This window comes from Loxodonta africana, chromosome 11 (genome assembly GCF_030014295.1).
Source record: "Loxodonta africana isolate mLoxAfr1 chromosome 11, mLoxAfr1.hap2, whole genome shotgun sequence".
In the NCBI taxonomy this organism is placed as follows: Eukaryota; Metazoa; Chordata; class Mammalia; order Proboscidea; family Elephantidae; genus Loxodonta; species Loxodonta africana.
In genome coordinates this window covers 60,354,379-60,368,273 of record NC_087352.1, presented here as the reverse complement: position 1 = coordinate 60,368,273, position 13,895 = coordinate 60,354,379, and the positions used below count along the sequence as shown (strand labels likewise).

General features: G+C 36.0%; 1 protein-coding gene across 11 annotated transcripts in view; it reads right to left on the bottom strand.

The window, feature by feature from the left end:
- PIAS2 (protein inhibitor of activated STAT 2) overlaps positions 1-13,895 on the bottom strand; it is a 124,562-nt gene that overhangs the window by 89,780 nt on the left and 20,887 nt on the right. For 10 of the 11 annotated variants that reach the window (XR_010323456.1, XM_064294559.1, XM_064294560.1 and 7 more), the window contains exon 2: positions 4,162-4,636. Coding sequence is in view for 10 of the 11 variants with exons in the window: in XM_064294559.1 (XP_064150629.1) it covers positions 4,162-4,636 (475 nt within the window). In the remaining variant the exon portion in view is untranslated. Of the gene's footprint in view, positions 1-4,161; positions 4,637-7,291; positions 7,376-13,895 lie in introns of those variants that run through there. The other variant, XM_064294563.1, reaches the window with a different exon arrangement.

The window sequence follows — 13,895 nt, the reverse complement described above, 5'->3', positions numbered from 1 at the left end:
GTATCAACCTTGACATCCCATCCTAAACAACCATAACACTAGACAAAATATATGAGGCACAGGTGATGAGGCAAAACAGGCAGTGCAACCCTGCAACTCCTGAGAAAAGGGAAACCGCATGAAGGGAGCTCCACAATCACCCCAGTTTTCCACCTGCAACAATTTCCCAAATTCATCACCGTGAGCTAGAGTCCAAGCACAGCACAGCAGTCCCACAGAGCTGAGAAGGCAGAGAACAGAGTTCAGGATATGTGAAGTGGCTAGAACCTGCAAGTGAAGGTACCAGGTAAGGAATAAGCTATGGAGGGGACACATCAGAACTCAGTCTGAGGGTCCACATCCAAGACCCTCGCTGAGGGCTAGGCTGCACATGTACATGCAGAGATTGCCTGAAGGCTAACAAAGAATGGCTGCTACAGGTTTGAGAACAAAGCAGAAATATCAGAGGTTGGGCAATGCTGGGGAACACTAGCCTGGCCACAGTGGACAAGTCTCATTGTTGTTGTTAGCTACCATAAACCAAAAAGAAACAAACCTGTTGCCACTGAGCCAATTCTGACTCAAAGCGACCCTGTAGGACACAGCAGAAGTGCCCCATAGGGTTTCCGAGGAGTACCTGGTGGATTCAAACTGTCGCCCTTTTGGTTATCAGCTATAGCTCTTAACAATTATACCACCTGCTTTAAACTCCTGCCTCAGAAGATAAGCCTGGTGATCTGTTTCCAAAAGGTAGGTCACAGCCTTGAAAACCCTATGGAGCACAGTCCAAGGTCAACCCAGATAAGATCCTTAAGAAAACTGAGACCCATCACATTAAACGGGTTTAGAAAATACTTTTGAGCTTTCCACTGACATCCCTAATAACGGGTAAAACCAAGTCTATACAAGTTTAAGGAAATCAGATGGTAACTGAACTGTCCAATTGGGATGGGAATGGGGCTACACCCTCAGAGGAAGATAATCGAATCCATAATCTCTACACTGTATTACCACAATAGTTGTCTCAGTCATCCTAGTGCTACTACAACAGTAATACCATAAGTGGATAGCTTCAACAAGGAGAAATTTACTTTCTCACAGTCTAGTAGGCTAGAAGTACAAATTCAGGGCATCAGCTCCTGGGGAAGGTTTTCTCTGTCGGCTGTGAAGGAAGGTCTTTCTTTTCAATCTTCCCCTGGACTAGGAGATTCCCTGCGCAGGAACCCCGGGTCTAAAGGACACGCTCTGCTCCCAGTGCTTCTTTCTTGGTGGTATGAGGTCCCTCTGTCTCTCTGCTCCCTTCTCTCTTTCATATCTCAAGAGATTGCCTCAAGATACAATCCAATCTTGTAGACTGAGTCCTGCCTCACTAACACAACTGCTGCCCATCCTCCCTCATTGCCCCCCATCCTCCCTTATTAACATCATAGAGGCAGGATTTACAATATGTAGGAAGCTCACACAATACTAGGAATCATGGCCCAGCCAAACTGATTCACACATTTTTGGGGGCACATAATTCAATCCATAACACTAGTACGCAATAAAAAATTACTAAATATGCAAAGAAGGAGGAAAATGTGATCCATAGTAAAGATAAAAAGCCATTAAGGGAAAATGACCCTGAGATGGCTCAAGTGTTGGACTTAGCAAAGACTTTACAGCAGGTACCATAAACATTCCAATGAATGTGTTCAGAGAATTTAAGAGAAATATGGTCTTAATGAGATAACAGAGTATCAGCAGAAAAATGGAAACTACACAAAAGAAATGGAAATTCTACAACTGAAAAGTACAATAACTGAAATAAAAATTCACTGGGCAAAATTAACTAAGAATAAGTAAGTGCCAGTAAAGACAGATCAACAGACCAGACTTATTGGCCTGATAGAGACTGGTAGAACCCCCAAGACTAAGACCCTTAGGCACACGCCAGACCTGGAACAGAACCTACTCCTGGATATCACCTTTCAGCCAAACAACAGACAGGTCTATGAGGTGAACAATAATACCTGTGAGGAACATGCCCCTCAGAACAATCAACCATATGAGACCAAAAGGGCAACATATGCCCCAAAACAAAGTTCAGAAAGTAGAAGGGGTAGGAAAGATGGGTGAATGGAAACGGGGAACCCAGGGAAAGTAGGTAGAGTGCTGTCACATAATTTGTTGAATGGGAAACTAATTTGCTCTGTAAACTTTCACCCAAATCACAATAAAATGTTAAAAAAAAGTTAGACTGATAGAAAATTTCCAATCAGAAAAACAAGAAGAAAAATGAACAAGGCCTTAAGACTGCAGGACAATAGCAAAAGGTCTAACATAGGCACAAATGGAGTCCCAGAAAGAGAGTAAAAATGAGGCAGGGAAAAGAAAATAAAACCTTGCAGAAATAATGACGGAATAATCCAAAACTTTGATAACCCGCTGCCATCGAGTCGATTCCTACTCATAGCGACCTGGGGGGAAAAAAGGCTTACCAATGAAACTCTAAACGGGATAAATACAAAGAAAACTACCTAGTCACATCATAATCAAACTACTGAGATACTGATAGAACAAAATCTTGCGAGCAACCAAGAGCAAAACAACACTTTACCTATAAAAAGGGAATGACAATATGAATAAAAGCTAACTTTTTTTTTTCTCATTAGAAACAATGCACACCAAAAGACAGTGCAATGACACTTTAAGTGGTGAAAGAAAAAACCTGTCAACTGAATTTCAATACTCTTCATAAACAGGATGAAACAATGACTTTTCAGATAAACAGACACTTTATAAGAAATGTAAAGGAAATCATCGAGGCTAAAAAAATATTACACTTAATTCAACCCCAGATCTTCAGAACTGAAAAGCACTACAAACAGTAAATAAGTGATCAATGTAAAATAATATGCTATTTTTCTTTTTATGATTTCCTTAAAAAGATAACTCTTCAAAGCAAAAACAGTATTGAACAACAGGATTTATAATGGAAATAAAAGACACAACAACAAGAATGGAAGGTGAAAGATAAAATTATTGGTTCAACAGCTACGTTTTTTCCTTCATTCCGATAAGCTTCATTAATACAAATAGCTCTACAGACAGATGCACTCATAGTGTGCCAAAGATGTCAGGTATCTACACCTGCAAAGCTGGGCACAAGACGCTCAGTGAATCCACCAGGGTAAATGGCAGTATCTGAAACCCTGTATGGATGAATGGAGTCAATCCACCCAGAAAAGCTCCCATGAACCATGGGCGTTAACATTTGAAACTGTAATACTTCTACAGTCAGCATATGCAATGTATACATAAAAGTTATAGGACTTGCATCTTAATGTCAGTAGTTTGTAACAGAACAGATACATATCTTTGCTATACTTTTTACTTTTCTGACCTATTTTTGGCTTTATCACTTACTGCTAAATTTTCAGTTCAGAATATGATCTCAAATAACCATCCTGTTTCTAAAAGAAAATAGATTTGCTTTATCACTCTACAGTATAACTGAACTCCAGGAATTTACAGCAACAAAAGGTAGTGCATATATTAGTAAAATCTAATTTGTACTGATGCTTACTGACAGATTTTAGATAAGTCAATTCTGTAACAGAACACAAAGCCAAATGCACACTAAACATGGCATTAAGTCTATTAGTTAGATTGTCACTGTAATACAGATCATGAGAAAGAATGGCAGAATGTAGAGGCATCCAGGTTGACAGTTTATTTTCTCCCCATAATGTCCAAAACTCCAAAACCAATTATGCAGATTCCATATTTTTATGTTAACAACAGTAAATGAAAGGAAAAAGGTCTTGATTCAAGGAAATGAGTCAGATACACATTTTATTCAAATTCTTTCCTTTTTCAACAATACTTCATATGTAGATTCTGTTTTCTAAAGATGGCCACAACAGTACCTCCATTCACACAGAAGCAATCTCAGTTCTAAGCTAGAAGAAGCTTGAAAGGATGTAAATTAACACTTTTGAATTAGACTTCAGTCAAGGTTGCCAATATTTTTTCTAAACTGCATATTTAAAACATTTGGCATTAATGCCTCAATTTTATAATATTAACAATAAATCATTAGTCAACAGTTGAAAGCTTCTTGCTTTATTCACTCTCTTCTTAAAAAAAAAAAAATTTTTTTTTTTTTTTTTAAAAGAAACTGATTTTTCTAACACTTACCTAAACTTGTGGGCTTGATGAGAACATCAAGGACATCATAAAAGGGCAGGTTTTTTAATTGCACGTCAGGATGGACAGGAGGGATTGGGGGAGATGGCTGCTGCATCTCAAACGTAGGCTTAGTATCTTGAAGCAGCACAGAACCAACAGGAGAGGATGGTGAGTGAGGTGTAACTGAAGTGGAAGGCAATGAACGAATTCCAGCCACGGCCAAGTCCGGTTCTACAGGTGATGAGCTACCATCCAAATTGAAAACTGATGATTTTATTGTGGATAAATCAGAAAGTCCTTCAAGAGTCCGCGGGTATCGGCGTCTATACAATTCTCTGATTTTAATCTGAACCGCAGGGCTGCAGCCACTCTTCAGTAAATGCAGCGCCCTCATCAGGAGGTCATGCTTGCGTCCACTTTTATTCCGTCCAGCAAAGCCTAGTAACACTTGTAGTTCAGAAACCCTAAAGCTAGAAACCATATTCTAAAAGAAAAGAAAAAAAAGGGCATAAGCCAGTAGTCACCTTTAAGCATAGAAAAATCCTAACTCACTGAATCATAAACATAAAAACAGTCGAAATGACAAATGCTTTGTTTTATATATACATATATATACAGCCACAATAAAATTAAAAAAATATATACCATAAAATCTCACTTTTCCAGCATTCTATAAACAGGCATGTGCTAGTAACCAGCATTGTAACTATTCATAAGACCACCCTGCCCCTCAAAAATGACATTTATTTTTATAAGTTACAGTGTTAATTATATTTTGTTGTATTTTTAATTTTGGTTTTTTTTACAGTCTATTGGTTTCTATTAACCACCTCATCATCTGATTATGCTCAAGTGTAAGCTCATAACCCATGCTTGCTTTATGACTGTGAAATCTCTGTGAACGATGAAGACATCTTGACTTTCAAAGCTGAGCCCTACCAATACTCAATATAATGTTTATTACAAAAATACCACCATTAACCAAATAAGATTTTTTACGCCACATGCGTAACTTCTGATGCCGACTAAGCTACCAAAATCAAGGTAGAATTTTGATCTAAAATCCAAAAAACTTTCACTCCAACTAGAACATCAAAGAACAGACAACATAACAACAGGATATTTTAAAATATTAAAGCTAAAAATCATGTACGTCTTATTTAGCAGTCAAGCAAACTTTTAAAACAACTGAAATTCCCAGCTAAGTATACACAAGGGAAAAAGACCTTGGAAGAGCAGGGAAATGAGTGGTCATAAATCTTAAAGGGCAAGATCCCCTCCAAGCCACTCTACTGACTTATAGAGTATCAAACTAAGGTTACTACCAGTTCTTGTTTCACATTTCACCTTCCATTTATTCAATAAAACCTAATAAATACTTATACACACTTGGTGTCTCATAACCCCCCTACGTGGTGACTGTCAGTCAACTCAGAATTAGGAAGTAAACCATACTCGGGTCAGATTTACCTGTACTGCCACACAAGCACCTTTTATTAAGTGCGAAGAATAAGGCCTGCAACTGACCCAAAGCATTTTCAGGCAAACCAATGCTAAGGAAACCAATCAAGGCAGCTCCAGAATTTTCCTTCCCTTCCTGCTACTACATCTTGGGGTTTCCCTGTCCCTCCTCAGTGCTGCACACCCACAGCTGCCTAGGAATCCATCTTGCCAACACATGGCAGCGCCTGCAGCTGGTACTGCCTCATGATAATTCTTCTGTTTTGCAATTTTGTCTTAACAATAGTCTAGAAGCAATTGTTCATTGCCTTTTAAATAGATGTCGAGACTAATACTTGATAGTTTTCTAAAATGTAAACAAACTTAAATACGCCGAAGTAATCTGCATATACACTGTACTGTAATTCTATTCCAGTCACTCTATTTTGTATATCTTCATGTTTCATAATGTACAAGTCAGAAAAAATGAAGTTGTGACGCTAGCAGTCATTTTATACTCTGAATCAGCTCAGCCTGATAATGTGAGCTACAACATATTTAATCCTAAATGTTCCAGTAGCCACATTAAAACAAATTTTAAATTAATTTTAACAATATATTTTAACTTAAATAAAAAATTTCATCAGGTAACTAATAGTTTTCAAAGGTCAATGGCTGTGTGTGTGTTGAGTCTCAGATGTCCAGAGTGCATTTCATATGTAGAGTACATTTCAATTCAAACCAACCACATTTCAAGTGCTTGAGCCACATGTGGCTACCACACCGGACAACGCAGCTCTAAATCATACTCTAATAGCAACACGTATCACAATCCCATGGTCATTATATTCTAACGTGCTTCATTTCCTCCATGTGTAAGATGAAGATATTATTTTTATTGATCTTAACCGTATGCTATAGGGTCACTATAGGGTTGCTATGAGTAGGAATCGAATCGACTGCACTGGGTTTGGTTTTTTGGTTTTTTAACCGTATACTGTAGGCAACAACGATGGTAAAGTTTTTTTTTTTTTTCTTTTGGCCTATCTCATGACACACCAGTTACAGCTACTCTATCACTCAAGTTCTTATGCAAAAAAAGGACTGATAACTTTTTCAGTAACTGTCTTCTCGAGTAAGGGGATGCAACGCCTTATTCCCAAAGTCCTCGATCATAATACATACTTCGATTTGAGATTTGCTTATATTACAGTAGTATGAGTAACGCTATCATGGAAAACACTAATACCTGACTAGTTCAGGATTCTCTAGCTTGCTTCCCTCCTTACACTTATTTTCAGGTATTTTTTCATTTTAAGGAAACATGTTTTAAAAAAAAAAAAAAAAAAACATGTTTTAAAGAAATGATAAAATAGAGCACAAAGTCACCCTACCAAATTCCTTCTCAAAAAGGAATTTCTGGAAGGCCTCATACCATATACTTGTAATGGTAACATTATCAGGCAAAAGATGCTAATGAAATTAGCTCTCTTAGTTGTCGTAAATATACAAACAAAAAGGAAGAAAGAGATAAGGACTTAGAACTATGAATTCAGAAGCAAAAGAGAAATTCCCAAGGGAAACAGCAGATGAGTTTGTCTTTGCACTACCAAATGCTGCAAAGATTAAAGTACTGCCAGACACAGGCCCAAATATAATAGTTTTGACAGTCAATGGGGCCTTTTAGAAAACATCTCACCCGTAACCAGTAGTTGTAGGCCAAGTTGTGGCAGCAAGACTCAGAACCTTGAGAAAGTTATTTCATCCCTCTGGTCATCAATGTCTATTTAAAAAAAAAAAAAAAACTCACCTTTATTTAGCACTTACTGTTAAGATATTCTTTAAAGAGCTTACTAAGTCAAATTTTATGAATATGTTTTCCTGTTAAAGTTTGTTGGATCTCATTTCTTCTAAAGGTGATGCCTTTTTTTTTTTTAATTCAGTCTTCAATCAAGTCAAGTTAGTGGTTACAGTGAGTAGAAAGGGTCATGAGTGTCCTCTCAGGTAAGGTTAGCCTGCTATGAATACTCCAAAAAATAGATTTCAGCTCTTGTTCACCAACAAGCTCTGAAGCTCTACATCTTTAGTCTTATTTTTTCAAGTGGATATTTTCCACTCCACCCCGCTGTCTCTCAAAAACTTCCACAGTTTTCTCTCTAACACTTTGGTTACAATTTTTACATATTCTACAAAAAGGAACGTCTCAATAAGAGATTACCAACTGACTTGAAGGAAACTCTGACTACACTGAAATATGTTGGCATGATTAATTTAAAAAAAGAAGTCTAAATAATTTGGATTTTAAAAGAAAATCTGGTATAAATTAAGACTAGGACTTTTAATCAACTGTGTTTATCAAACTTAACACAAAATTATAAAAACGTAAAAAGCCGGGACATTACATGATTGAAACATTCCATACAGAAGTGAAGGCAAGTTGAAACAAAAGTTTAGGGAAAGAAGTCACCAAATATGTGAGAAATCATTTTAATTCTCCTGGAATCCACATTTCTGGGTCCATGGAGTTGGGGTAACCCACCAGGCCAATTGCCCTATTGAACCTTCGGCATTTAAGGAACTGTTTTCCTAAAGTCACCTTGAAGTCAAACAATAGCCTAGTAAGCAGCTTAGTGGAGAAAGTTTTGCCTCAGGCACTGGGCTCTTCTGGAGAATTATCTAGGTGCAGTCAGTTTCAAGAGGCAGAAATTCCCAGGTCTAACTGGAAGCTGTGTTTTAGGATATGTGGCATGTCCTTAATGACTGTTTTTTACAATTGACTGGCCCTGAAGCCCTGTACAAGCTCTGAGATAACAATATGAAAGGAATTTACAATCACCCTCAGGAGACTACCCTGGTGGACCCGCATACGTAACCTGTTTTCATCATCCCCTCTTCAGAGCTCCTTCCTGATACCTTTGGGTTGATGCTGCCTGATTTGAATCATATCTACTCATGATAAATACATTCTGTTACACTAATTTTTGATGTTTCTCTGTGCATTTAGGTTTTTGACATAAGTAGATATGAATATTATATGTATTCACCAATGAGTTAAAATAGTTCCATAAGACTGCTCTTCAACTATTAAACATAAGATGGAAATGGCCAAAAATAAGCTGGAATTTGGGAAAACTCTAATAGGTTAGAAGTCATGGTAAAGATCTAAACAAATTTTGTAGATACTCCATCTGCTATGATATATATAATTAAGAGGAGGAGCTGCTAAGGGAAACTGAAAAATGATATTATTAATATTGCTTATTCCAACTACAGTATTAAAACAACATTATAAGCACGAATAGATAATGAAAAACCACCAGACATACATACGATCATAATAATAAGTCAAGAGTGGCCAAGCTGACGTCATAAGAGAAACTACATGGCAAATTCAAAGACTACCCCAATTCCTAACTACTACCCATTTCAGAGACCCTGCATTCCTATGAAATCACGTATTCCTCAACATTAAACCCCCTTTAACTTAGTGATCTTAAGTGGATCTCTTCCTTACAATGCATTAAAAATAACTCCTAGGAAACAAAATATAATATATATATAAAATGAAATATCACTCAACCATAAAGAGATGTGAAGCTCTGATACACGCTAAAGCATGGGTGAACCTTTGAAACATCATGTTGAATAAACTAAGTCAGACACAAAAGGACATGATCAACAGATACAGAAAACGCACTTCACAAAATCTAACAACCATTCATAATTAAAAACTCTCAGCCAACTAGGAACAGAGAAGACCATCAACTTGATAAACAACATCTACAAAAAACCTTCAGCTAATATCACACATAATTGTGAGGAAACAGAAGTTTTCTACTAAGCTAAGGAACAAGACAATGATGTCCCCTCTCACCACTTCTATTCGCCATTATAGTGGAAGTTCTAGCTAATGCAATAAGACAAAAAAGGAAACATAAGGTATACAGGTTGAGACGGAAGAGAAAACTGTCTTTGCTTGTAGACAGCATGACAGGTTACACAGAAAAAGCCCAAAGAATCAACAAAAAAATTTCTGGAACTAGAAAGCAATGTAGCAAGGTTGTAGGCTGCAAGGTTAATATACAAAAATTAACTGTTTTCCAGTATACCAGTAATAAACAATTGGAATTTAAAATACACCACCACTTACACTAGCATGAAAAAACACTAATGTATACACTTAACAAAATATGTACAAGATTTTTATGAGGAACACCACTAACTCTAATGAAAGAAATTAAACTGCTAGATAAATAAGAGATAAAGTCCATGTTCATGGATAGGAAGACAGAATATTGTCAAGATGTCAGTTTTTCCCAATTTGATCTATAGATTCAATGAAATCCCAATCTAAATGCCATCAAAGTTATTTTGTGGATATTGGAGAATTAATTTTAAAGTTTATACGGAAAGGCCAAAGATTCAGAATAACCAACCCAATACTCAAAAAGAACAAAGTTGGAGGAGGACTGACACTAACCAACTTCAGAACTTACTATAAAGCTACAGTAAACAATAATACAACTTGACAATGGCAAAACAATAAGGTGAACAGATCAATGGAACAAGACAGAGTCTATAAAGAGAATGCACAAATATAGTCAAATGACCTCTGACAAAGCAGCAAATGCAATTCAATAGAGAAAGGATAGTCTTTTCAACAAATGATGCTTGAACTAGACATCTATATACAAAAAAACGAATCTAGACACTGACCTTGAACTTTTCATATAAATTAACTCAAAACGGATCATCCAACCAAAACCCACTGCCATGGAGTTGACTCTGACTCATAGCGACTCTACAGAACAGAGCAGAACTGCCCCATAGAGTTTCCAAAGAGTGCCTGGTGGATTCGAACTGCTGACCTCTTGGTTAGCAGCCATAGCACTTAACCACTATGCCACCAGCGTTTTCAAAAGCACAATTCATAAAAGAAAAAAATGATAAGGTGAACTTCATTAAAATTAAAAACTTCTGCTCTGTGAAAGATACTGATAAGACAATGAAAAAGACAAGTTACAGACTGGAAGAAAATATCTGCAAAGCACATATACAAAGAACTTTTAAAACTCAACAAAGAAACAATCCAATTATGAAATGGGCAAAAGATCTGCACAGGCACCTCACCAAAGATGTACAGATGGCAAATAAGAATATGAAAAGATGTTCAACATCATGTCATTAAAAAAAATAAGCAAAAAACAAACCCCACTGACACCCAGTCAATTCCAACTTATAGAAATCCTATAGGATGAGTAGGACTGCCCCATGAGGTTTCCACGGAGTGGCTGGTAGATTCAAACTGCCAACTTTTTGGTTAGCAGCCAAACTCTTAACAACTGTACCACCAGGGCTCCATCACGTCATTAGGGAACTGAAAATTAAAACAATGAGATACTACCACATACCTATCAGAATGGCTAATATCCAAAACACTTACAATACTAAATGCTGACGTACTTGTGAGAATGTAGGGCAACAGAAACTCTTATTTATTGCTGGCGAAAATGCAAAATGGTAAAGCCACTTTAAAGACAATCCGGCAGTTTCCTACAAAGCTGAACATAGACTTACACTATGATTCAGCAATCATAGGTCCCTGGTATTTATCCAAATGTGCTAAAAGCTTGTGTTTACACAAAAACCTGTACACAAATGTTTATAGCACCTTTATTCATAACTGCCAACAACTGGAAGCAGCCAAGATGTCCTTCTTTAGGTGAATGAGGAAAAAGAAATTGTGATACATCCATAAAAAAAATAATAATAAACAATAATAAATTGTGATACATCCATAACACGGAATATTATTCAGTGATTAAAAGAAATGAGCTATAAGCCACAAAAAGGCTTGAAGGAACCTTAAATGCATATTGCTAAATCAAAGAAGCAAGTCTGAAAAGGCTACATACTGCATGATTACAACTATGTGACACACTGGAATAGACTAAAAAGGTAAGTAGTTTTGCCAGGGGCCCGGGGGAAGGGGAAGATGAGTAGGTGGAACACAGGGGAGTTTTAGGGCAGTGAAACTATTCTGTATGATACTGTAACGGGGGATATATGACATTTTGCATTTATCAAAATCCACAGAACTGTACAACAGAGAGTAAACCCTAATGTAAACTGCTGTTGTGGCTGTTAGGTGCCATCGAGGCAATTTCAACCTACACGAACCCCAAGTGACAGAGCAGAACTGCCCCACAGAGTTTCTTGGCTATAATCTTTATGGAAGCAGATCACCAGGTACCATGTAGCAGGCTGGGTGGGTTCGAACTACCAACCTCTTGGGTTAGCAGCCAGGTGCTTGACCGTTTGAGCCACCAGCGCTCCTTAATGTAAACTATACACTTTAGTTAATAATAATGTATCAACATTAATTATCAATTATAATAAATGCACCACACTAATGCAGATGATAATAATAAGGGAACCTGTGTGTAGGGAAAAAAAGCGGTATATGGGAACTCTGTACTTTCTGCTCAATTCACCTGTAAGCCCAAAGTTACTCTAAACAAATAAAGCCTATTAATTTTTTTTTAAGTTAAAAAAAATTAAGTGATCCCTCAATGTTAAAAATAAAAAAAGTTAATGACAGGATATTCAAAAGAGATACAAGTAAAATAAGAGAACACAAAAATGTAAGGGAAGGGGAGATTTTAAAAATAAGGCAAAATTAACTGATCCAAAGAAAGACGGCGTAGGTACATTCATTTCCAACAGTAGTATTTAAGACAAAAAGCATTCCTAGACAAAGAGTCACTACACAGAGCGAAAGTTAATTCAGCAGAAGATAATAAGTTTACATTCCCACGTATACTAGGGATTTAAAAATTTACAAGAAAGAAAAATGTATGCAACTCAAGGAAAACCTGAAAAATCCAACACTCTAGTAAAACATTAACATACCTCTCTGCTCTCTAAAAAAATAAGGATGTAAGATTGGAACAACATAATTAACAAACCTAACTACTGGACATATCTAAAACTTTGCAACAACAATTAGAGACTACACATTCTCTTCGAGCGCAAACAAAAATAATTAAAAACTGACCACACAGTCTCAATAGATTTCAAAGGATTAGTATTATACAGTTCATGCTACCTAACCACAATGCAATTACAAATCAATAATCAAATTAACTAGAGGAACCTCCAAATGTTTAGAAATTAAACTTATAAATAACTTATGAATTTAAGAGTTCACAGTGGAAAATAGAAAAATTAACTGTGAGTATAAAAATACTCATAAGAAGAAAAAAACTTAGAAATTAAAAATAAAATACTACATATCAAAGCTTGCATGATGCAAGAAAAGCAATACATACAAGTTTATGGTCTTAATTAAATATATTAAAAATGCTGAAAATTAATGAGCTAAACATCCAACTTAACAAACAAGAAAAAGAACAGAAATAAACCAATAGAAGGTACAGGAAAATAAAGAGGAGAAATAATTAAATGAGGAAGATACAATAAGGAGCCTCAACAAATCCAAAAAGTTGATTCTCTGAAAATTCTTTAAAAAATGACAAACTTTTAGCTAAAAGTGACCAAGAAAAAAAAAAAGCATCAAAAAAATAAAATAAAAATAAAGGTGATGTTATCTACAGATACTACAGAATAAGAGATTAACAATTTTATGCATAAATTCAAGAACATGGATGAAATGGGCAAATTTCTATAAAAGTATAACCTACCAAAACAGACTTAAAAGTTGAAAACATTAACAATCCTATAACCAAAACAAGTGAATTAGTGGTTACGAATCTTCCCACAAAATAAATACCAGTAACAATTTTACAAGCAAGTTCTACCAAACATTTAAGAAACAGATCATTCTAATCTTACATAAACTCTTCCAGAAAAGAAAGAGAAAAGGTGTATTTAAAAAAAAAAAAAAACTACATAGGCCAATATTACTTATTATTAGAGGCAGAAATCCTAAAATATCATCAAACTGAGAACAGTAACAAAAAATAGAGAGAGATGGATTAGGGTTGAATTTATACTTAGAAAACAAGTTTGTTTTTAACATTAGAAAAAAAAAATCAGTGCAATTCATCACAGTAACAAATTACAGAAAAAAACATATGACCTCTCAAAGGATGCAGAAAAAGCTTTTGACAAAAATCAACATCCATTTATGATTTAAAAAAAAAAAACTTAAACTAGTAACAAAGGAACATCCTTAACCTGAAAAGATTATCTACAAAAACCTACAGCAAGCATCATACTTAACTGTGAAACTTTGAAAGCATTCCCTTTAAAATCAGGAACAAGATCAGGATGCCCCCATC